Genomic DNA, 22,121 nt, shown 5'->3' on the forward strand with positions numbered 1-22,121 from the left:
TGGCCCAGGGCATGTGCGTGGGAGCTTAAGGGGGGGGGGTCACGCCTTGTTTTTACAAAGCAGGAGTGGGGAGAACCCTCCACTCTCCTGGCCCCATTCCCCACTGGGCCAGTGAAGGTCCTGCCAGCTTAAACAAAAAGAGAAAGCAGGGAACTACATTCAGTATCTTGTAATAACCTATAACGGAAAAGAATCTGAAAAAGAATAGACGTGTATGTATAACTGAATCACTTTGGTGTATGCCTGAAACTAACACAACTTTGTAAATCAGCTATTCTTCAATTAAAAAAAAAGGCTATGAGTGACTCACAGAACCAAAAGAACAGCTGAGGAACTGGGCTTATAAGGGACCACACCTGGAGTGGATCCCCTCTAAACGTGTTTCCATCCTTGTCTCGTGCGTTGGAGACCCAGAGGCCCTGGAGAGACGGAGGATACTGCGCTGGGTGGTGTGCTTTGTCTGGGGAAGGACAGGACACGCTGATGTGTTGTCTGACCAAGACTACATGCACTGGAGGGGGTAATTCCTCACAAGGCAGTCAAGGTGCTGTTGTGAGAATGGGTGTTGAGTGTCTGAAAAACAACACATGTCCACCACAATCTCCTAGTGACATCTTGTGGGCTAAAATCGATGGGCAGTCTTTCTGGAAATCTGGAGGCTCTGTTGGCAACTTTAGCCTCATGGAAATTTGTTCAGCCTGCTTGTTTAAGGACAGATAGAGGGAGTGGGCAGCTGTCAGAAATAGGATCTTTCTTTTTTTCCAGCTCTGTTGCTTGTTGATTGTATGTACAGAAAGGATTCGAACCATCCTGTAAGTGGGGATAGATTTAGGTAGTTCAGCTTCCACTTCACCGCTGCCCCCTCCTCCTCAATCCATCAAGAAGACTCTAGACAAGAGGATGGGGAAGGAGGGCTGAAGGCCCAGGGGCATGATGCTTCGAGGGGGGTTGAGTCCATAGTTCCCAGTCTCTGCCAGGTCAGTCTTTACACATGCCCTCTTCTCTGGTACTTTTTTGAATTTTGTTCTTTAAAAAAAATGATAACTTTTTACAAGGGCTTAAGTCAGAAAAAGAGGCCCTGGATATCCAGGTGTCAGAAGTGCAGGGAAATGACCTGATGAAACTGCATATCTGCAGCATCTCTTGCATAATATAATATTTTCTAACAGAGTGGATGTAGATTTACCCCATCTGCTGAAGTCATGCAAAGAAATTATTTCATCCCAATCTGAGAAGGTGTGGAAAAATCAGCAATCTCTAGAGCAGATTTGTTCTCCAGATTTAAAACCTGCCAGGCCAGCAGGCTTGGTTCCCTAAGTAGCTAAATCTGTAACCTCAAGGCTGATGGGGGCTCCGTGGAACTGTGCAGCCTCCGTAGTTGGGACACAATTTGCTTTTCTGGCATTAAATATGTAGAAGATGCTGGCCCCCCTCTCAGACTCATGATTATTGTAGAACTTCAGAAGTTAGCATTTCGTTTGAGAGCTCTAATTTGTTAGGCCCTCTTCCTTCTTTTGAGAGCACAACGAAACACTAATAGAAATACTGATCGCTAGGAGAATCGTGTGGCCTGTTTAAGAAGAGTGTAAAGAGGATGCAGAGTCCTGGGTGACCAGTTTATTAGAAAATTACTGCAGAAAGGCTTAGAGAATGTCTTAAGCTTCTTACAATATTTTGAGGAAATACGGTAAAAGATGCTATTTGAGTGCAAAATAATCCCATAAAGGAATGATTTTTTTTAAACCTCCCATTTATATAATGACATCTTGTATCCAGCTGCTCTTACCCATCTGGCAACTTAAAGATTTCCTTTTCGTTTCTTTGATATAGAAATTACCTGCCATTAGGTCTGCCACTGGGCCTGTTTAATTGGTATTAAAAGAAAGTGCCTCCTTTGCCAGATCTGATCTGGTTTCTGGCGGAAGCTGTGAGTGACCAGCCAATCTTTGCCCTGGAGCTGCAGAGAGAAGCCAATTACCTTACTATGTTCTCCAGAGGCTTTAGGGACTCAACTTATGAAAAGGATAACTGGCTTGTTGCTACTTCATGTGTGAAATTTTAATGAATTACTGGCAGTCTAATGGTTTTCTTTCTTTCTTTTTTTTTTTTTGAAAAAACAAAACCCCAAAAAGCCTGTTTTAGCATTTTTTAACTAATAGCACTAACAAGAATTTTTGATTAGTCTGTCATTCTTGTTTATTGCAGTTGATGGATTTCTACTTTTTGTGGAAATGTTATTTATGCCCTCTGGGGGGTTTTCATTTTATAATTAAAGTGCTCTGCAAACCTTATAGGTATGCTCCAACTGAATGCTCCTGTGTACACACAAATCGTTTTAGTCCTTAAAGGTAATTACATCTGACAATAGGAAATTAGGAAATGCCAGAATGCTTATGTAAAAAAGGGAAATGTTTCTTGCGGGGGTGGGAGGTGGAGTTTTCATTCTAAAATATCAGATGCTTTACAATATTATAAGCTCTTTCCTTACAGACAGCAGGTATAAATCCTCAAGGGATAAACTAAGAGAAATTTGCTATTCATGCAAAGGAGAATAAAAATAAAAATAGATGCTAATCTTCATTTGTGATCCTTTTCTTGTTCTCCTACCTCCAGATTTTAGGGCATTATTTCTCCAGGGTTTGTTTGCAGCTGTCTTCTGTGTTACAGTCAGTTAGTCCGTAATCACCTCATGGGGGCTTCTCCGGAGACCCCATCCACTGCATTGCAGGGAATATTCTCCATTAATGCTGTGAGATTGCCATGGAGACAGATTGCCTGGTGTCAGGTCCTGCATAGTGCTGGGAATTTACAATCCCCAGACGTGTTTGTGAGCTGGACAGTGTAGTTACCAGGGACGCTTCTGGAAGTCATTTCCTCGGTCCTTTGAAGGGCAGCGGTGTTTGGGAAAACCTGTTCTTGGTTCCTCTCTGGGCAGGAGCTGTGCTCTCCCCCAGACACCCTCTGCTTTCGTTCCTGCGTGTTGCTGCTTTGTTCTTCTCGGCCTGAACGGCTGCTGAAAAAATAATCCTGACTGCCTGACCTTTAGAATAAAAACTGGGATGGGCTCGCTGTTTAGATGTAGATTTGTGGGGGACATGTTGATGCTTCGATTCAGAGAATTGTTCAAGGGAAACCAGAAAACCTGCTATAGGTTTCAAATATTGTTTTCATAATAATAAAAATAAACCCAAATATTGTTTTCATAATAATAAAAATAAACCCAAATATTGTTTTCATAATAATAAAAATAAACCCAAATATTGTTTTCATAATAATAAAAATAAACCCAAATATTGTTTTCATAATAATAAAAATAAACCCAAATATTGTTTTCATAATAATAAAAATAAACCCAAATATTGTTTTCATAATAATAAAAATAAACCCAAATATTGTTTTCATAATAATAAAAATAAACCCAAGTGGGAAGCAGCCGCATAGCACAGGGAGATCAGCTAGGTGCTTTGTGAACACCTAGAGGGGTGGGATAGGGAGGGAGGGAGGGAGGGAGACGCAAGAGGGAAGAGATATGGGGATATATGTATATGTATAACTGATTCACTTTGTTATAAAGCAGAAACTAACACACCATTGTAAAGCAATTATACTCCAATAAAGATGTTAAAAATAAAAATAAATAAATAAACCCTGAAGGCACTCGTATGGCTGTATTGTATTTTTGGGGGGAACTGAGCTCTAACTACCAAAGGTATTGTGAAGACCCCAGAAACACTAATCTCAGGATAAGTAAAAATAATATTTTATCTGCAAAACCTAACAAGTTGACAGTTCGTCAGGAAGAGGAGGGGATAAGAGATGGACTTTTGTGTTTTTTACATATACTAGTTTAATTAATCTTCAGAACAGTGCTATGTTAAAGGCATTGTTATTTCCTCGCCTTTGCAAAAAACAAGAGGTTAAGCAGGAGATGGCTTGATAGTAGCTAGAGCTGTAGAAGGTGCAGGGTGGCTTAGTGTCCCGCTTTGGCACAGACTATGTTTATGCAGTGTCTGCTGGTCACTTTCAGGTGCCTCAGAGCAGCGTCGGCTAGCTTGTTGAACCTCTCTAAACTGGGACAACTCTGGAACTTTGTAATGCTATAACTTCTCAGTGGAAGAAGAGGGCAGCTTTAGGGGTAGTCAAACCTGTGACTTTTGGTTAGAGCAGGTCACCCACTGCTAGGTTGTGGGATTCATCCCTGACTCCCGCCCACCCAGACAAATGGAAATACGCACTGGGCAACTCCTTAGCTCACCCCAACCTCACGATATCACTGCCTCTGTGGCCGTTTGGAAACAAAGAATGCAGGGAATATGTCCTTTTCAGATGTTTTTGTATCTTACCTCTGGACTTGGGCTGAATTGGCCTGTGGACAGTATGACTATATTCTGGCTGGTTTCTGGTCTAGTGCAGTTAAGAATTTCATCTTCATTATGCTTTAGCTGGAAGATCAATTCATACTGCACTGGATTGCCCTGTTCACAAATTTCAGAAGCTAGGATTGAAAAATTAGAGATACAGTCATGATCCAAGTGGGGGAAGGACATTTACCAAAGTGTTAGTGGTGAAATTCTCTAGAGAAGGAACAGAGTTGGGAGGTAGAGGTGAAGGAGGGCTTTCAAGTTTTAGTATATACTCTATGGGTAAAAAAAGATATTTACATATATATTTTTATAATTTTATATATATATATAATGTTTTTTTTTTTTTTTAATGAAAGCTTCTTTCTTTCTTTATTTATTTATTTTTGGCTGTGTTGGGTCTTCATTTCTGTGTGAGGGCTTTCTCTAGTTGCAGTGAGCGGGGGCCACTCTTCATCGCGGTGCACGGGCCTCTCACTGTCACGGCCTCTCTTGTTGCGGAGCACAAGCTCCAGACGCGCAGGCTCAGTAGTTGTGGCTCACGGGCCTAGTTGCTCCGTGGCATTTGGGATCTTCCCAGACCAGGGCTCGAACCCTTGTCCCCTGCATTAGCAGGCAGATTCTCAACCACTGTGCCACCAGGGAAGCCCCTATATATAATGTTTTGAAGCGCACACACACACACACACACACACACACACACACACACACACACACACACACACATACACACACACGAATCCTTAGGAACTAGAACACGGTACTGCTTTTATAGCCCATGGACACAGCAGGCTGTAGATAATATAGATCCTTTAATTGGATGAAATCCGGTCTGCACACTAAGGTTGTTGATGGACACTTCAAACCAGGAATTGGAACTGAATGAAATAATGATTTGGTTCAGATTCAATTCAAAGGCTATTCAGATATTCCGGTTTTGTTTCAGGTCAATAATTTTAGAAAAAGGCTTAGGTACAGTACAGTGTAGTTGAGCTTCCGAAGAAAAAAAGGTTGGCTCAGTTTTGTATTCAGCAAAGTAATCATTTATTCCAGGCTTTGCTTCAAGTTGCTGCTTCAAATGGAACTGTGATACCAAGGTGAGATCATTGAGTGTTAATTTTATTTGAAGTGGAGGCCTATGGTACCATTTTGTGATTATCAAGTGAGATAGTGGAGTCTTAAGCAGCAAAGCTAACCCTTCACAAAGTGCTTTGTTTATATTGAGATAAATGTACACAATCAGTGTTCAGGTGGGTTTCTTGAGACTTGATATATACTGTTCATGAAGCCATGGATTAGGAGTTCAGCTCTTCTCTCATTTGTTTTTGGGTGTCTTTTTTTTTTTTTTTTTTCCTGTGAGAAATTCCCTCTGGCTCAGGACAGTTTTCCTGGGGAATTTCCACAAAATGCGTTTTACCGGCTGAGAACTGGGTGAGGCTTGGAACGTTGCAGACACTCACTGATTGTAGCAAACTGAGTGTGAAACTGATGGTAAACATTGTGATGGAAAAGTATGTTTGGTTTTGGTTTGCTTTCCAAGAAGATATTTAAAAGACACAGTTGAGCCACATGGTTTTCATAGACTCCTTTTTATGCAGTCTGTCTTTGCAAGGTGGTTTTCTTGTTGGGGATAGCCGTGGGCCAGCTTGAGAACTTCACCTTTTCCCTCAACTTGCGTGGTCACATTTGGTACTACTTCCTTCGAAGGCCCCATAAATGCTCCTCTGCAGACCGAGAAGCGGTATGCAGAGTGTCTGCATGATATTCTAGATGGGCTGCTTTTTCTTTCCTGGGATTACCTGATATCACAAGAAATTATTCTATTTGAACTCTCCAGTTGAGACCATTAATTCTGACTTCCTGGGGGAGAGGGTGGTAGTGGGATGTGCGTTTGTGCGATGTCAGTCAGAGTTCCCGGGTCCGGGGCTACCCTGACTTCCTGTTTCAGAGTCAGAGATTCTCAGAGTCTGAGGATTTGGGCCCTACAGTGTTCTATTAACAATGGCGAATTTGTTGCTTGATTTGGCTGTTTCTATTAATGAAACAGTAACCTAATTAATTGTAATTAGGATGCCTCAGAGGTCTGTTTCCCTTTGAATCAATCGCTAGAGAGAATATGATTCTAGTAAAGCCCTAGCATATTCCTCAACAAAGAAAATTGTATGCAAAATTTCTGGGTATCGCTGCAAAGTTGGAGAGCTTGTGTGGTTGATGGAACCAGTTTACTTCAGTGATGCATCACGAGGGAGGGAGTGTTACGTAGTCTACTTCTTCCTTAGACCCATTTTGGTCAATTCACTACGACCTTTCTTGTCAAGTAGAAAGAACACAAGCTATAACTCTCTGCAACAGCTCCTTATTGTGTCCTCTGTGTCTTTTTCACGGGAGTGACTATTTTTGGAACTCTTCCTGGAGGGCTGCATGCTGAATTCAATCCCTAACTCCTCTCGGCTGTGCTTTGCAGGAGAAGCTGTGCCTGAGGATGAACAGATCAGTGCTAAGGACCAGAAGCCCCTGGAGCCCTGTGATAACACCCCCATCATAGACAACATTGTTCCTGTGGTTGCCGACATCTCTGCAGAGGAGAAGGAGAAGTATGATGAGGAGATCTCCAGTCTCTACCGACAACTGGATGATAAGGTCTGTAGTCAGAGATCATAGACCTCACACTGGTACAGAAACTAAAAGTAGCAGGTCCTAGATTTACTGGCTGGAAGCAGCTCAAGCCCCACGGAACTGATGTAGGGCTGCAGACTGATGTTTGTGCCTGTCTTCCTAGTATTTACCCTAGCTCTTCATTGGGCAGACAGACTTGGGGAACTGGATTCATGTGGAATGGAAACTTGATTGGAAGAGTGGAGTGTTGGCCTGGGTAGACAGAGTCTTCACATCTAGAAATTGGATGGGGCCTTATCACTGCATGAGAGTGGAGGCTGCATGATCTTTCTTTAATTGTCCCTTGTTTTCTTCTCTGGGCCTGTCCATCACCTCTTGGAAATTCCAGCAGTGTCCCAGCTATAGGGGCAAAGGTGGTAGCTCCCAAAACTCAGGTGTGTACTTTAATCATGTAGCTCTAAGACCCTGGAATGAGGAGCCAGTAGTAGCAGCAGCAGTAAGGCTGTTTTCAGGGGCATCCTCGTGAACGAAGTAGTTTGGACATGCTGGGATGTCTAATTTCATGGCAAACTTTTGGGGCTCAAAGAACCATGTCAGTGCACAAATTGGAATAAAGGAAAAGAGATCTTGGAGAACACTGTATCATTCGTTCCCAAAGAAGGTCGGGTTAGGCATCCCAGAGGCAAAGGAAATTAAATTGATGTTTCACGTGATCTTGGCATATTGCCCTTGGAATATCTAAATCCTTTCAGTTCATTTCATCAAGGTTGCTGATATTTTTGGTCTGATTTAATCTTTTCTGCTGTGGTTCAACTCAGAGTGCTTGGGGACACCTCTGGCTTGGATGAAGCAGCTTTGTTATGTTAACGTTGTCATTAATCTTACAGGCCTGTCTCTTCTGAGTAAAGCTCAGTCTGGTATCACCTTCACAAGGGAAATGTGACTGGTTGCCATAAGGAAGCTGGTTCTCTTTGTGCCCATGACTCTGGGGGTTTGCATTACAACTGCAGTGTTCAACTGGGGTCGCCCTACCCTTTGGGTAACATTTAATAAGATATTCACACCGTGAGAGCTGCGTTAATTACTCTTTAGGCACTAGACATAGTTACCCTTCCATTTCTACCCAGGTGTTTTATGTAAAACCTCAAACAAAATGAGAGAAAAGGGAGATCAGTAAGTTAGTGAATAGTGTCTGTGGATTTCTCGATTTCTCCAAAGAAATGCTATTGTTTAATAGCATTTAGAATTGATGGTTCATTTTTAGTATCCCCAAAGAATCCTGGATGCGGGGTGATAACCTGATTCTGCTCTCTATTCTCTATGAATAGAAGCCCGCAGTGATTGGAATTGGTATCTTTTACCTTCGCAGCTTGAGGATTTCTCTTTGCTCTGAGGGAGACTTTAGAGTCTTGAATCCAGCTCCTGAAGTGTAGGAAATGCCAGGCCTTGGCAGTTCTCAGTTGGTAGCTGGCAGAGGTGACCCTAGAGCCTCTGCCTCCTAATGACCAACCTAGGACATTTTCTGTTATATCATTTTCCTTTAGCGTGTGTTTTGAAAACCCTGTTAAGCACACATTTTGAGATTAGCATGTGTGGTCCATCACAGGGTGATGTTGAGAGATCTGGGAGAGGACTGAGCCCCAGAGCCTCAGCCTGGGGAGGGGGGCACCAAAGCTAGTGGTTTGACCTTCATATCTCTACCCATGGATGGCCTGATTATGACTTGTCAGCTGTCATTCTTATTTGTTCTCCTCTTAAAGGTTCTAGGAGCTATTTCATGCTTCTGATGAGGTAGGTGGTGTGATACTTTTGAGAATGCATGAGTCGGGACAGGGCACCTTCATAGATTATTAGTGGCAGCGCTGAAAGTATTTAAGTCTAGATGAGAGGCTAGCCCAGGGTGGTTAGATGACTTACATCAGCTGTAGGTGGCAGAGCTGCAGTGAGATTACACATCTTCTGACTCCCAGTCCAGTGCTCATCCCATTTTGGCCTGAGCCCTTGAAATGAGGAACTTTTCAGCCCTGATGAATTTGTCTAGAATGCGGTGGGAGAAAGACTATGCCGTCTCCTCCCCGCTGCCCGCTCTGTCCCTCCGTGCTGCCCCTCCAGGGGTCTAAGGACAGGTGCTCTTCCAGGCCAGCTCTGTGTGATGGAAAAGCATGCACTTTATTATTATTTTTTAATACTTAATTTTTTTTTTTTTACGGAAGTATAGCTGATTTACAGCATAGTGCCAATCTCTGCTGTACAGCAAAGTGACTCAGTTATACACATATAGACATTCTTTTTTTTAATATCCTTTTCCATTATGGTTTATCACAGGATATTGAATATAGTTCCCTGTGCTATACAGTAGGACCTTGTTGTTTATCCATCCTATATATAATAGTTTACATCTGCTAATCCCAAACTCCCAGTCCTTCCCCCACCCCCGCCTTGGCAACCACAAGTCTGTTCTCTATGTCTGTGAGTCTATTTCTGTTTTGTAGATAGGTTTATCTGTGCCATATTTTAGATTCCACATACAAGTGATATCACATGGTATTTGTTTTTCTCCTTCTGACTGACTTCACTTAGTATGATAATCTCTAGTTGCATCCACGTTGCTGCAAATGGCATTATTTCAATCTTTTTATGGCTGAGTAGTATTCCACTGTATGTATACGTACCGCATCTTCTTTATCCATTCATCTGTCGGTGGACATTTAGGTTGTTTCCAAAAAGCATGTACTTTAGAGTCAGACCTGTGAGTTAACAATATTGGGACCTGGGCCAATGACCCACCTGCTGAAGATGTTTTTCTCATCTGCAACATGGAGTTCGCATCTGTTACTTTAAAAGGTTTCATTGGGGAGTAAAAGTTTCTAAGACGTAGCAGATGCTCAATAAATATTGGTTTCTTTCTTTCTTTTCTGTCTTCTCCCTTTGTTTGCTTAAGGGAGAAGCCACATTATATATGGTATCAGAGGGGTGGTGGTGCAGAGGTGGACTGAAAGCAGAGTTGTAAGATAGGCAGCTTGGCATTGGCACTGTCTCTCTTATTCCCCATCACCTTTCCAGAGCTTCTGTACTGTTGGAGTTGTAAGAGAGGAATTAAGTGTAAGTAGAAGTAGAAGTTGAACCTCATTTCCCTGATTATCATTGCAACAAAAACATCTTTATAATTAAAGGTGACCAGTGACCTGTTGACGGCTCACTTATTTCATTTCAAATACCAGAATATTTTTTGAAAGGTGCCTGGAAACCCATTATCCATAGACCAGGTCTTAACAGTTGGCATCAGAGTGAGCCTGTGTAAACATGTTCTAAGAGATGCACTTGAATGTATAGATATAGACTGCACAGCACATCTTACTCTGAAAGTTTTGAAAATTAAAAAAAAAAATCACAGTAGACTATGCTAATTCCTTAGAGAAGTTGCCTTAAGAAAGGGTAAGTGTAGTTTTGGAAATGTCTCTGATATAAGTGATTCGTGTCCTTATAATGTAATCCTTGTTCTTCATCCTTCCCAGATGGGCTAAGGGCCCTTAGTTTCTCACGGTACCTCAAAAATCACTGCATCGCAGCCCTTCACCTGTCAGGAGCGAGCCTGCGTCTCAGGCTTTGGAATGAACACAGTATAAGAACAAAGCACTTGCACTACTGTTTTGCTTCTCTTGTGATTTATATCACTTGTAGCTGTTGCTCATATGTCCCAGGGGAAGAGATGGTAGCTCCCCCATGTTAAACTTCTTGAGTCTTTTATGTTAAGATGTTTAATATTTATGTGTGGAGGAACATAAGCACAAAATTGTTCCTGGTAAATGACATTCTAAGTTTATAAAGTAGAAGAGAAAATATGCCCGACATATAGTCTTCTCACTGTGGAAGTACCATTTTTGGAGGGAGGTTTCACTCTGATATAACTTCCCTAATTCTCCTGCCAGAAATCTGACTTGAAGTATTTTTTAGAAGCATTAAAGAATTTTAAATTGTAAAACAATTTTCAAAACTTCAGAGTAAGATGTGCTGTGCAGTCTATATCTGTACATTCAAGTGCATCTCTTAGAACATGTTTACACAGGCTTGATGCCAGCTGTTAAGATCTAGTCCGTGGATAATAGGTTTCCGAGCACTTTTCGGAAAATATTCTGGTATTTGAATTTTCTTATACATAAAATAGGTGAGTTGGTGTAAAAAGTTCAGTAGAAACAGGATCTCCCTGAGCAGAGAAATAAGCCCCAAAGATGTTCTACACAAAGGAAAAGGAGATGCAGATCTCATAATATTGGTGTTAGAATTTTCTTGCTCCATGGAAAGCATCAAGTTGTGATTTAATAGATTTTTACATTTAATCTGATTTAAATGGATGCACAGACACGACCAAACAGGCAGGAAAATATCCCGTGGGAAACTGAGGTTCTGCCACCTAGGCCCTTGAGTTTACCCTCTTACCGCCCCCCCCCACCCCCAACCCCCGCCCCGGAAAAGGCAGAAAGCACAGTGCAGGTTTCTTATGGGCTGCACATGGAAACACCTGGGCAGCTCCTGGCACAAGGACGGACACAGTAACACTGAACTGGACCCGACTCTGCTTGGGGTTTAGACCCCAGAAGCGTCACCACAGAGGATTTTCTCCTGTTCCTAAGGGAGAGGCACATGTGAAGACAAGCTGTCTTCACAGGCTGTGCTTCACAATTTCGTTGGAACTCATGAAAATCTTCGTAACCAAGACCGAGTCTCACGCGGTTAGGCGCCGTCTGCCTGCTGCTTTCTGCACTGGGTGGACCGCGTCTAGGGAGGGGAGAGACAGAGATGCCTGCACGGGGCCGTGAGAGGCGGCAGCTCTGGCTTTTGTGGCAGCAACACCTAGTGGCAGAAGTTGAGAGTGAGAAGAGTGAACTTGCCTGTGGGGAGATCCTTTCCCACTTCAATGACGGGCCAGAAAGGAAGCAATCACGTTTCTGCACACCAGCTTCCTTGAGGTTTTTTCAGACTGGTAAGAAAATTAGCTCCTAATCAAAGGGAGCTCTGTCATGCCAAAGATTAATTCTCTAGTAAATGTTTTCCAGTTTCTCCAAGTAAGAGGTTTGAAGTGGAAATACTGGTCTCTTCTACCCATCAGATGGCAGTGTTCCCGGTCACAGATGTGTTTAACAAGATGTCGGACATGTCTGTATTACAGTGCAGGTGGTTAGAAATTCACTCCCTTATTTTTTGAGCTAGGAATTCACTGTTAACGTCTTTAAGCTGGAGGGATAGCTCCAAAGTTCCTTTCGGTTCCCAAGCCCTTCATCGCCGATTTCTGGATGAGCAGGAATTGAGTTGAATGTGTAGGATATTGTATTTCCCAGAATATCCAGATGTTTCATTGGCTGAGCAAGGTGGGCAAAGTGGTATTTTAACCAGTCTCTCTTCTGCGGGGAAGCACCACACCATTTCCTTCATCTTATCAGCCAGCTTATAGCTGGCATCCTGGTATCCGACGGTCATCCGTTGAGAAACCAGGATAGCAAAAATGACATAACTAACCACAAAAAATTAAATATGATATTTCGTTTCAGGATGATGAAATTAACCAGCAGAGCCAGCTGGCTGAAAAGCTAAAGCAACAGATGTTGGATCAGGATGAGGTAAAGAATGCAATAAAAAAATTTTTTTACAAAGTTCTTTTATGACTCTGCTGTTGATGTTTGTTCCAGAAATTTAATTCGCAAAGAGTTTTTTAAAATCACTGCATCATGTGAACATTTCTTGGAAGATTTCCTTTCAGTGCCTGCTGAAAGCTGATTTTAGGGGAATTTAGAAAATAAATGTGACTTCCTAGAACTCTAGGGTTTTGAGAGTGCATAGCTGGCTGCTACAAAGTCTGTGAAGGGCAGAAATAGAGGAGCTTGCAGGTCGGGCAAGGATGATCCTGTTTCCTCATACTTAGGGCCCAGCACTCCTGGTCTGTGCCACTTCCGCCTCTTCGGCTTTGCAAATCAGACAGCTCAGGTCTTTGATCTACACCATGTTCTTGTGCTGTCTTGTAGGGAAAAAAAACACCCCCAAAACAAAAGTAGAAGGTAGACGAGAGGAAAGCAAAGAAGATAGGGGTCCAAGTGCTGCGTTAGTATATATGTGATACGGTAACGAGGAGGCAAATTTTTTTCAGTCTCTTCCTGGATGGCATTCAATTCTCCAGTAAATGTCTCTATTGTATTGTGTTTTGCCAAGTACTTTACAAATAGGAACCTAAGCAAAGAACAGATAGCCAATGTATCAAACACAGATGATTCGTAATTCTCTTACTGAGGACATCTAAGTATGTTTTCTCTTTTGTGCTTTAGGGTGCTTTCTGCTTTGTTGCTAAAATGCTGTGAGTTGGATCATATGATGCAATTATAGCAAGTGGCTTAAGTTCATGGCCCCAGTCCCAGCCCTCTCGTAGACATAACTCTCTCTCTAACGATCTTTTTCTCTTCCTCTTTGTTGCCCTTCATCTCTCCAGGACAATGATTATGCCCTCTGCCCAAGCACTTCCCTTGGCAGGAACCATATTTAACCGATTCCCCTTTTAACTAGAGTTGAGTCTTCCATTTGCTTTGTGTTTCCTGCCCTCTTCCTCCCATTCTGTTGCTTTTCATCTGCAACTTGGTACAACTGCCTGTGATAACCTTTCCTTTTTTGTTACAGTTAAAACTCTTAATGTTTTTTTTCTATACTATCAAGGCAATATCTGTTCATTACAGGAAAATCAGAAAATACAGTAAGCACAAAATAATGAAAGTAATCCATAAGCTCAGTCATTCACTTTTAACTAGTGTTAATGTTTGGGGTATATTCTTCTATAATCCATGATGAACATTAAGAAAAATTAGTGACTGCCCTTTTATACTGTTTTGGTTGACTCTGAAATCGACCTGTTTACAATGTGAAATAATGATAATAGTAAAAAGCCATGTAAGTATTATTATAGTCCTTGGAAATTATTCCTCCTCATCCTCTGTTCAACTTGTGGAATAGCCAGCCAGCTACAAAGTGTGGTGATTTTTGATGTGTAATCAATTCTTGGAGTTAAGCCTATGTAGCTTTAAATAAGAAAGAAAGAAAGAGAAACAGATTTTCAAAACAACATGCTATTTTTTCATTTAGCATCTGGATATATAGTAGCATGTCTAGTTACCCTGAGCTTTTCAACTTATTTTCTTTTATCTGTTTTTTTAAAAAATTACTTTATTTTGGATAGAGCACAGAGCATAAACTTTTGAACATTCGATTCACCAGTTCCACGCCATCTAATTTCCCCAGCTTTTAGCTTCCACAAGAAGAGACTATGAGAAGATTCAGGAGGAGCTGACACGTCTCCAGATTGAAAATGAGGCAGCCAAAGACGAGGTGAAAGAAGTTCTCCAGGCCCTGGAGGAGCTGGCTGTCAATTACGACCAGAAGTCACAGGAAGTGGAGGACAAGACCAGGGCCAATGAGCAGCTGACAGATGAGCTGGCCCAGAAAACGGTTGGAGCATTTGTGTGTCGGGGGCAGGACTTCCTCAGCAGCCAATCGTGTACTTGTATTAATGTTTGCTGACAGACACTGTATAACAAGGCAGTTGGCTGAGTGCTTTTTCAGTGTTAGGCATAGATGCATTCTTTGAAATCCTCCAATTATTGAAATACTTTGTGTAAGTGACTTGTCCATTCCCCCCGGAACTGCATGTCAGAACTGTTTTATATCTAGGGGATTTGTAACACCAGCAGGGATGCCCTGTAGGATAGTCAAGAGAGCGCCGACTTTGGAGCCAGAAAAATCCTAGCTAAAAATTTGACTTTACAACTATTCGGCCTTTGTCAAGACATTGAAACTTGAGTGTTCGTTTCCTTATCTGTAAAAATGGCGATAATAACGTGTTCCTTTCAGGGCGCGAGAATTAGTGACAGTTTACATAAAGCACTTAGCACGGACCTGTGCATATGCTACAGTCTTAGCAAATACGTCTCAAAATATTATGTGAACAGGGGAGAGTGGGTGAGCTGTGGAAGGTCTGGGTTTCACTCTCCTTGTTTACGCCCTTTCCCCGGAGCTTCTTGTCCTCGCCTAGGACCAAGCCGTCCTGGTTTGTCTGTTGTCCTGTTTTCAGCCAGTGTTTCAGTCTCTAATTTTCAGATTCTCCCAGCGAAAGATGCTGCAGGTTCTGCTCAGTGAGCTAGTGGCAGAGGGCCAGTGAACATTTGGCGAGGTGGCTGGTGGTGGGATGTGTCCATTTTGTCTTCTTCTACTCGGAAGATGGGTGGTGGGAAGCCGAGTGGCTGTAACTGGCTGCCCTTGGCACTTCGGCCTGACGGCCTGGTGTCATGGGATTGTGCCCGGCCTGCTTTGTGGAAGACGGCCAGTCCTCCCAGGCAAGGGGAAGTGGCAGATGGTGCAGGAAAGCTCTGATCTGCTGACCGTAGAGCTGATAGAAAATGCTCCTTACTCCATACATTCAGCTGCATGAAGGAAGACTTTTTAATGTTTCCCAAGATGGAAACTACTGCTTCTGTGGATTTTAAAAACAAAATGAAATAAGCAGTGGCAATGCCAAAATAAAAACAAAAACAAGAACCAGAGAAACAAACCAGAAGTCACAGTAGGAAAGAAGGAGACTTTGATTTTCTCTGCTTACTGTTTTCTGCAAGATTCTTTAACTAGTCCTTGGTATTATTTGCTTCCCGAAACAATGAAATGTTTTCCATGATACAAGTTTTATTTTCTGTCAAACCAAAGTACTGCTAGACTAGTTTACAGTGCTATTTTTAGTCGTATCATTAAAAGTCCTCTAGTAAAAATGCTCTAGTAAAATAGCTGCATATGGAAGAATTACATAAATGTCTTTGCATTAACCTCTACAACTCCATAATTTAGGGAAATTATTTTCTTTGTTGGCTGAGTTAGTACCAAGACACCAAAAGGTGGCTATTCTGTTGATGTTGAGAGTTTGTTAATTAAAAATATATACATTTGGGTAACATACATGAAGGATGGGAAAGGTGGATTTGTTCATGTTTGGCAGTAAAATGGAGCATCTGCTATATATTAAGAAGCCATCTCCAGTTGAACCAGACCAATTTTGAAACGAGGTGAAGTGTTCAATTCAGCTTCACCGTGAAGATTAAAAGACTTTTTCTAGGTTGTTTTCGAGACTCCCTAATGTCCCTTTGCGCCTTCCAGACCCATCTATTTTGAAGCCAGATGGGAATTTGGAAGTGGTCCCAGGGAGCAGGTTTGTTTGGAAGTGGAGGTGGGAATGCTTGCAGGTACGTTTAGACCCTGGAGAATGTGGACTGAAACAGAACATTTGGTAGGTAGGACGATATGATTACACATAATAAACGTAAGGATTCCTTTTGGGCTTTATTTATTTTTAATAACTTATTTTTAATAACTTATTTAATAACTGACCTAGAAATTGTTGTCTGATATGCAGACAAATGACATATCAGGCCAAGACAAATTCCTTTTCTTATCAGAGAATGCAGTGCTATACTATAGTCTGACTTAAAAGGACTCTTGTGTTGAAATCACATGAAATGATAAAAGAACTCTATCCTACATTATGTTGTTATTCTTTGCAATGCCACGTGTATGAAATTGATGAGTGACCCTTTTAATTTGTTGTTAAAATGTGTTTTGCAGACTACATTGACAACCACACAAAGAGAGCTGAGCCAGCTGCAAGAGCTTAGCAATCACCAGAAAAAGAGGGCCACCGAGATCCTGAATTTGCTGCTGAAGGATCTGGGGGAGATAGGAGGAATTATTGGCACCAATGATGTGAAGACTGTAAGCCAGCCTTTCTTTTATCCTCTCTACCTGCTCTTATAATGGCATGATTCTAAGCAAGCAGGGGCTGTGTTTTATTCTCCTAAGTATCCAGTGCTTAGCACAGTGTTTTGCATCTGCTATGTGCTTGATAATATTTGAATGAATGAACGCAGGGCTGCTTGAATTACTAAGTAAATGATTGGTTAAGGAGGAGAAAAAAATTTACCTTTCAGTTATAGGAAATGTCCTCAAATCTTGGTTGGCCTTATGTAAGTTGGCTTATTCCTCAAAATTGCATACCAGTGTCACAGAGGTTTGGAACTGGATACGTTAAGCAAAAGTTCTACCCTCAGAAACGTTTCTTCTTTTCTATGAGAATCCAACAGAGTGAAAATCCCCAACCAATCAGTATGAATTAGGAGAGCTTTCAGCTGGAAGTAATAGGATTCTAACAGTGGCTTAAAAAAATAAAGCCACATTTAATTATTCACAGTATGAGAAGTCTAGAATCTTGTTATTCAGGTTGTGATCTGCATTCACCTGGGAACTTGTTTGAGCTATAGACTCTCAGGCCCACCTCAGACCTACTGAATTAGAATTTTCATTTTAACAAGATTCCCCAGGTCATTCTTATGCTTCTTGAAGTTTTAGAAGCAAAATTTGTTGCAGTGTCTCAACAATGTCAGGCATCCAGCCCTTTTCTTTATTTTCTTTCTGCTTTCCTCAGCCTATTGCCTTTTCACATCTGTAGATTTTTATCTCAAGGTAGCAAGATAGCTTCTATAGCACCAATCGTCACATCCCCACACAACCACATCCAAGGCAGGATGGGCTGCAAAGGCAGCCAGCTTTCATCCAGGAGGGAACTATAATCCCAGAAATCCCCAATAGACATCCCCTTATACTTTATAAAGGCCAGAATTGGGTCACACAGTCACCCCAAACTTCAAGGGAAGCTGGGAAAGCAAAGAGAAATAGTTATTACTATAATGGGCTTAAACTAACCATGATTAACCCCTTGGGTGGTGCACATTGGTGTCACTGATAGCAAGGATGTAAGGGAGATGGGGAGAGAGAGGGTGGTATAACGTTGTCTATGAGTTAGGAATAGAGAGAAAAGAGAATAAACGACGTTATCATCTAAGAACAATTAACAATTTGCCACAATATAGAGAGGACATTGGAAAATAAGATAGTGACATTAAACAAAATAGCTTTATTGAGGTATAATTGATATAAAGTAAGCTGCACATATTTAAAGTATACAGTTTGAGAAGTTTTGACATATGTATACACTCATGAAACCATCCCCACAGTAAGATAATGAGGATGTCTGCCACCTCCAGAAGTGTGTAGGGCTATTTCTGGTCTCCCTAGTCTATTTCAGTGATCTAATCTTTATGCCAGTACCACACTGTTTTGATTACCATAGCTTTATATGAACTCAGCCCCTTCTGTGGAGTAGTCACTGTTTAAACGTGTGTGGATTTTAACAAGCCAGGGAATAGTGTTGTAGTATTCAACTTCCTCACAGGTCCCTAAAACCAAATTCTTGGAGTTTAGCCCTTCAGCCTTTAAAAGGCCAAATTCTACATCAGTCTGCTTTGTGGGAACACTCAGGTTTTGAGTTGAGATTGTTAAATACTAGAGAAGCCTCCCCAAATTACTTTCGTTTATTGACATTTCTGGGAAACATTGAAAGTCCTCCTTCGATGATATAACAGGTCTAGGTTTAGAGTATATGACTTCTTGTAAACCCAATCATTCTTTCATGGAACCTCTATTGTAACTGAATATTTCATGAATCTTTGCAAATGAATCTAAGTTTAGCGTAGAATTCTCAGGTACTATAAGATTAATCCTTTCCAGTTTGGTGATTTTATATTTGAGGATTTATTTTTAGAAGCATATGTTGGTGTTGAGCTATAAACTTCTGAGGTTGGGGTGATTAAATGGCCCTTGCAATATGAAGGTGCAGTTGATTTATGGGAAGTTGGCGCCTGCTGCTGATAATGATAAAGGAAGATATTTTTATGCTAAGTTCTAAAATAGAGCTGATGAAAAATGCTAATGAAATCAAGGAGTGTCTGCGTGCTTTGGAATTAAAAAAAAGAGTCCTTACCTTTGGGATATGAAGTATGATTGAGATTATTTTTAAATACTTTCAATGTTTTTAAGTTATTTTTGGATTCCAGAAATTGGATGCCCTAGTTAATTTCATTGATAACTAATTTCATTGGTAACTTTCACTTATATAGCATCATATTCTTAATCATTCTGTTTTTTTTTTTTTTCTTACAATTATGATTTAATCATTAGGGCAATGAAAGCTAAAGGGGAGGAATTATGTGACTTTGGGCAAGTTACTTTACTTCTCTGGGTTTCATTTTCCTAATTTGTAAAATGACAAGATGAGAGCAGATTATCTTGAAGGTTGTCAGCTCAGGAATTGCATGAGTTATGTGTATATTTCTTAGATCTATCATTGTGGGTACAGATACTTTTCTTACTGATTATGAGTATTCAACTGATATAATTCTTTTGATCTAAAAAACGAGATCGAGGAAATCTTTTTCGGTGATCTTGTATTTTTATTCCTAAAATGTTGTTCAGTCCCCACAAGGTCCCTCCTGATAGTGCTCTGGAGTGAGAGGGAAAGATAGGTGTTGGAGTCTCCCTCAGTCCTCAGTTCCAGGATATGACAGGCCTAAACAACAAGGAAACAGAAGAACCCATGTTTCTCCAGCTCAATCACATGTGGAAACATTTTCAGAGCCCAGGCAATACTTTAAGTCAACAAAACAAGATGAGAGCAGCAAATGACAAGATGAGCCTAGTGTTGACTTTATTCAGGTTTATTAGCGAGCCTCCCCTTCCTTTCATGTTCCGATGTCACTGGTCTTTCTTTAAAACGAAGATTTCCAGATTCCTAGCCACAAGCAGAATAGCAGGTTGAGGTAGAGTAAATGAGATGGATTGGATTAGCTGCCTAATTTTCTTTCGACCTCAGGTCTGGCTGAGGTAGAGGTGAAGAAGTTCAAGCAGGTGACACAGACCCTGGGCCCCGGCTCCATCAGGGACCTGACTATGGGTGGACCAGAGATGCAGATAAAACTGCTCCAGATCCCGGGTCTGAAGTCAGTCCTCATCACCGACAGCTCCCTTTCCATCAACTTCTTCAACACAGCCTGGGGTCTGCTGGGTCTGGGGTCTGAGGTCCAGTCCCCAGCCAGAAGGGTGACTGGGGTCCCCACCCCCAGGAGGGCTTGCTTCTTCAGTCCCCTCTTGTCCCTCAAGCTCTTGGAAGCAACTGTATCATACCTTAGCTCTGTACTGCACTTATAAATAAACCTGACAATTCTGGGCATTTTTTTTAAAAAAGGATTCCCCCCCCCCCCGCAAATTTTTATTTATTTATTTATTTATTTATTTATTTATGGCTGTGCTGGGTCTTCGTTTCTATGCGAGGGCTTTCTCCAGTTGTGGCGAGCCGGGGCCACTGTTCATCGCGGTGCGCGGGCCTCTCACTATCGCGGCCTCTCTTGTTGCGGAGCACGGGCTCCAGACGCGCAGGCTCAGTAGTTGTGGCTCACGGGCCCAGTTGCTCCACGGCATGTGGGATCTTCCCAGACCAGGGCTCAAACCCGTGTCCCCTGCATTGGCAGGCAGATTCTCAACCACTGCGCCACCAGGGAAGCCCTAAAAAGGAATTTTTAAAGTCCCATTTTGACTTTGAGGTCTTAGAATGTGAACAGTCACCTCACTTACCTCTTACTTGACCTGGAAATGGCACCTTGCTCAGCTGCTCCATGCTCTAGAGTCATGGGGTGGGCGTGGCGGGTGACTCCTTCCATACAGGCAAGATGGAAGGAGAGGCAGCCTCTTCTGCTGGATTAGTCATCCAAACTGGATCGCACAGACCAGTACGTACATTGGAGTCATTGTCAGACCCACAGGGGAGAGGTATGAAATAATAGTGCAGCAGCAAACTCTGATTCTTCTTTTTGAAATAACAGTATATACTGGAATTACTGAAAACTCTGAACTAAACATGACTAAATATATGAACTCATAAGTGGTAAGAAACCTTACAGTTAAAACCATTTGTTTGGAGTATTGTTTTTTTCCATCAGGTGTGGATTCAACATCTCCTTTTAGACCTCCTAGGACAAGTGTAGGCTTCAGAAGTTATGGTTCTGGTTTGGGGGAAGCAATATCCAGCTCTCACTTCGGAGGAAGCCCATTATTGTACATTTTCTTCACCCTTCCCCGATTCACATGGGGTCTGGGCATAGCATACAAAGTGTCCTCATCTAAGGAGAGCCTTACAGGAGGAGATGTTTGTTCCCTTCTCATGATGCTCTGCCTCTTGGTTCAGCAATGTTTTCCCACCAGGAGATGGTATAGGTTGTGAATTCCACATGAAAGAGATGGTTGGCCCCTTACCTTTATACAGAAAGACAATATGCAGACACACCTGGTCAGGCTAAAGAATGAGTTTCTCATCTCTGTTCCACGTTGGACCAGTCACAAAGGCAGAAGAACAAAACTGAACTTAAACATGGAGGGATTTTCTCACCCATTACCTCCATAGCATTGGATTATAAAAGGAATGTAATGAGGAGTGGTGTTGGCAGGCAAATCGTTGGCAGTCAGAAATGTAACTAACTGATTAGCAAGAACCTCCATCAAAGTAAGATGGAGTCAGATATTGATACTCGTGGATTTTCTTGCTGTTAACATAGATTCTGCATTGTGTTGATGGACACTGGAGTCATTTAACAAATACTGTTGTGGAATTTTTAGGGGAAGGTTGACACCAAATCACAGGCACTCAGCACTGTCTAGCGTACTTCCTGTCTGCTACCAATTTTCCGGTTGATACACGATTCCATAATTCCTAGCTCTTAAATGTTTACTGAAGAAATAGTCATACGATGAGTTAATGACGGCAATAATGACAAAAGTGGGCAGCGAACTGTGGAACATCAAAAAAACCATAGTTGGAATCATTGTCTTAGAACCAACAGAAGCCCCTGTTCATGGGCTGGGTACTGGACAGGGCTCTTGTTTTCTCCTGAGGTGCTAGGATGCCCTCTGGCGGTTAAACAAAATATGCACACAGTTGCTTTGCTCATGTTGTCAGTTGCCCTTCAAGACCATCTCTGCATCTCAGCAAATGGGTTTTTATCCCAAGTAGCTTGCTGCAGTGTTTCTTTCCAGTAGAACTCTGAAAATTAGACAACAAACATGAGATGGTACAGGAATGCTGGTTGTCAGAATCTTTTCTTCTAAAGGTGGATTTACATTGTTATTCTTAGGTGATCTAGATTCCTGTGTGCTTGGAAGGGACAGTTGTATAGAGGCAGGGAAACA

The 22,121-nt window shown here is 41.8% G+C and overlaps 1 protein-coding gene across 1 annotated transcript in view; it reads left to right on the forward strand.

The window, feature by feature from the left end:
* Positions 1–22,121, forward strand: part of KIF5C (kinesin family member 5C) — a 151,010-nt gene that overhangs the window by 113,428 nt on the left and 15,461 nt on the right. The window contains exons 12-15 of the mRNA XM_036859061.1: positions 6,826–7,001; positions 12,524–12,592; positions 14,253–14,459; positions 16,617–16,763. Coding sequence (XP_036714956.1) covers positions 6,826–7,001; positions 12,524–12,592; positions 14,253–14,459; positions 16,617–16,763 — 599 coding nt within the window. The remainder of the gene's footprint in view (positions 1–6,825; positions 7,002–12,523; positions 12,593–14,252; positions 14,460–16,616; positions 16,764–22,121) is intronic.

The sequence above is a fragment of the Balaenoptera musculus genome, chromosome 7 (assembly GCF_009873245.2).
Source record: "Balaenoptera musculus isolate JJ_BM4_2016_0621 chromosome 7, mBalMus1.pri.v3, whole genome shotgun sequence".
NCBI classification, from domain to species: Eukaryota; Metazoa; Chordata; class Mammalia; order Artiodactyla; family Balaenopteridae; genus Balaenoptera; species Balaenoptera musculus.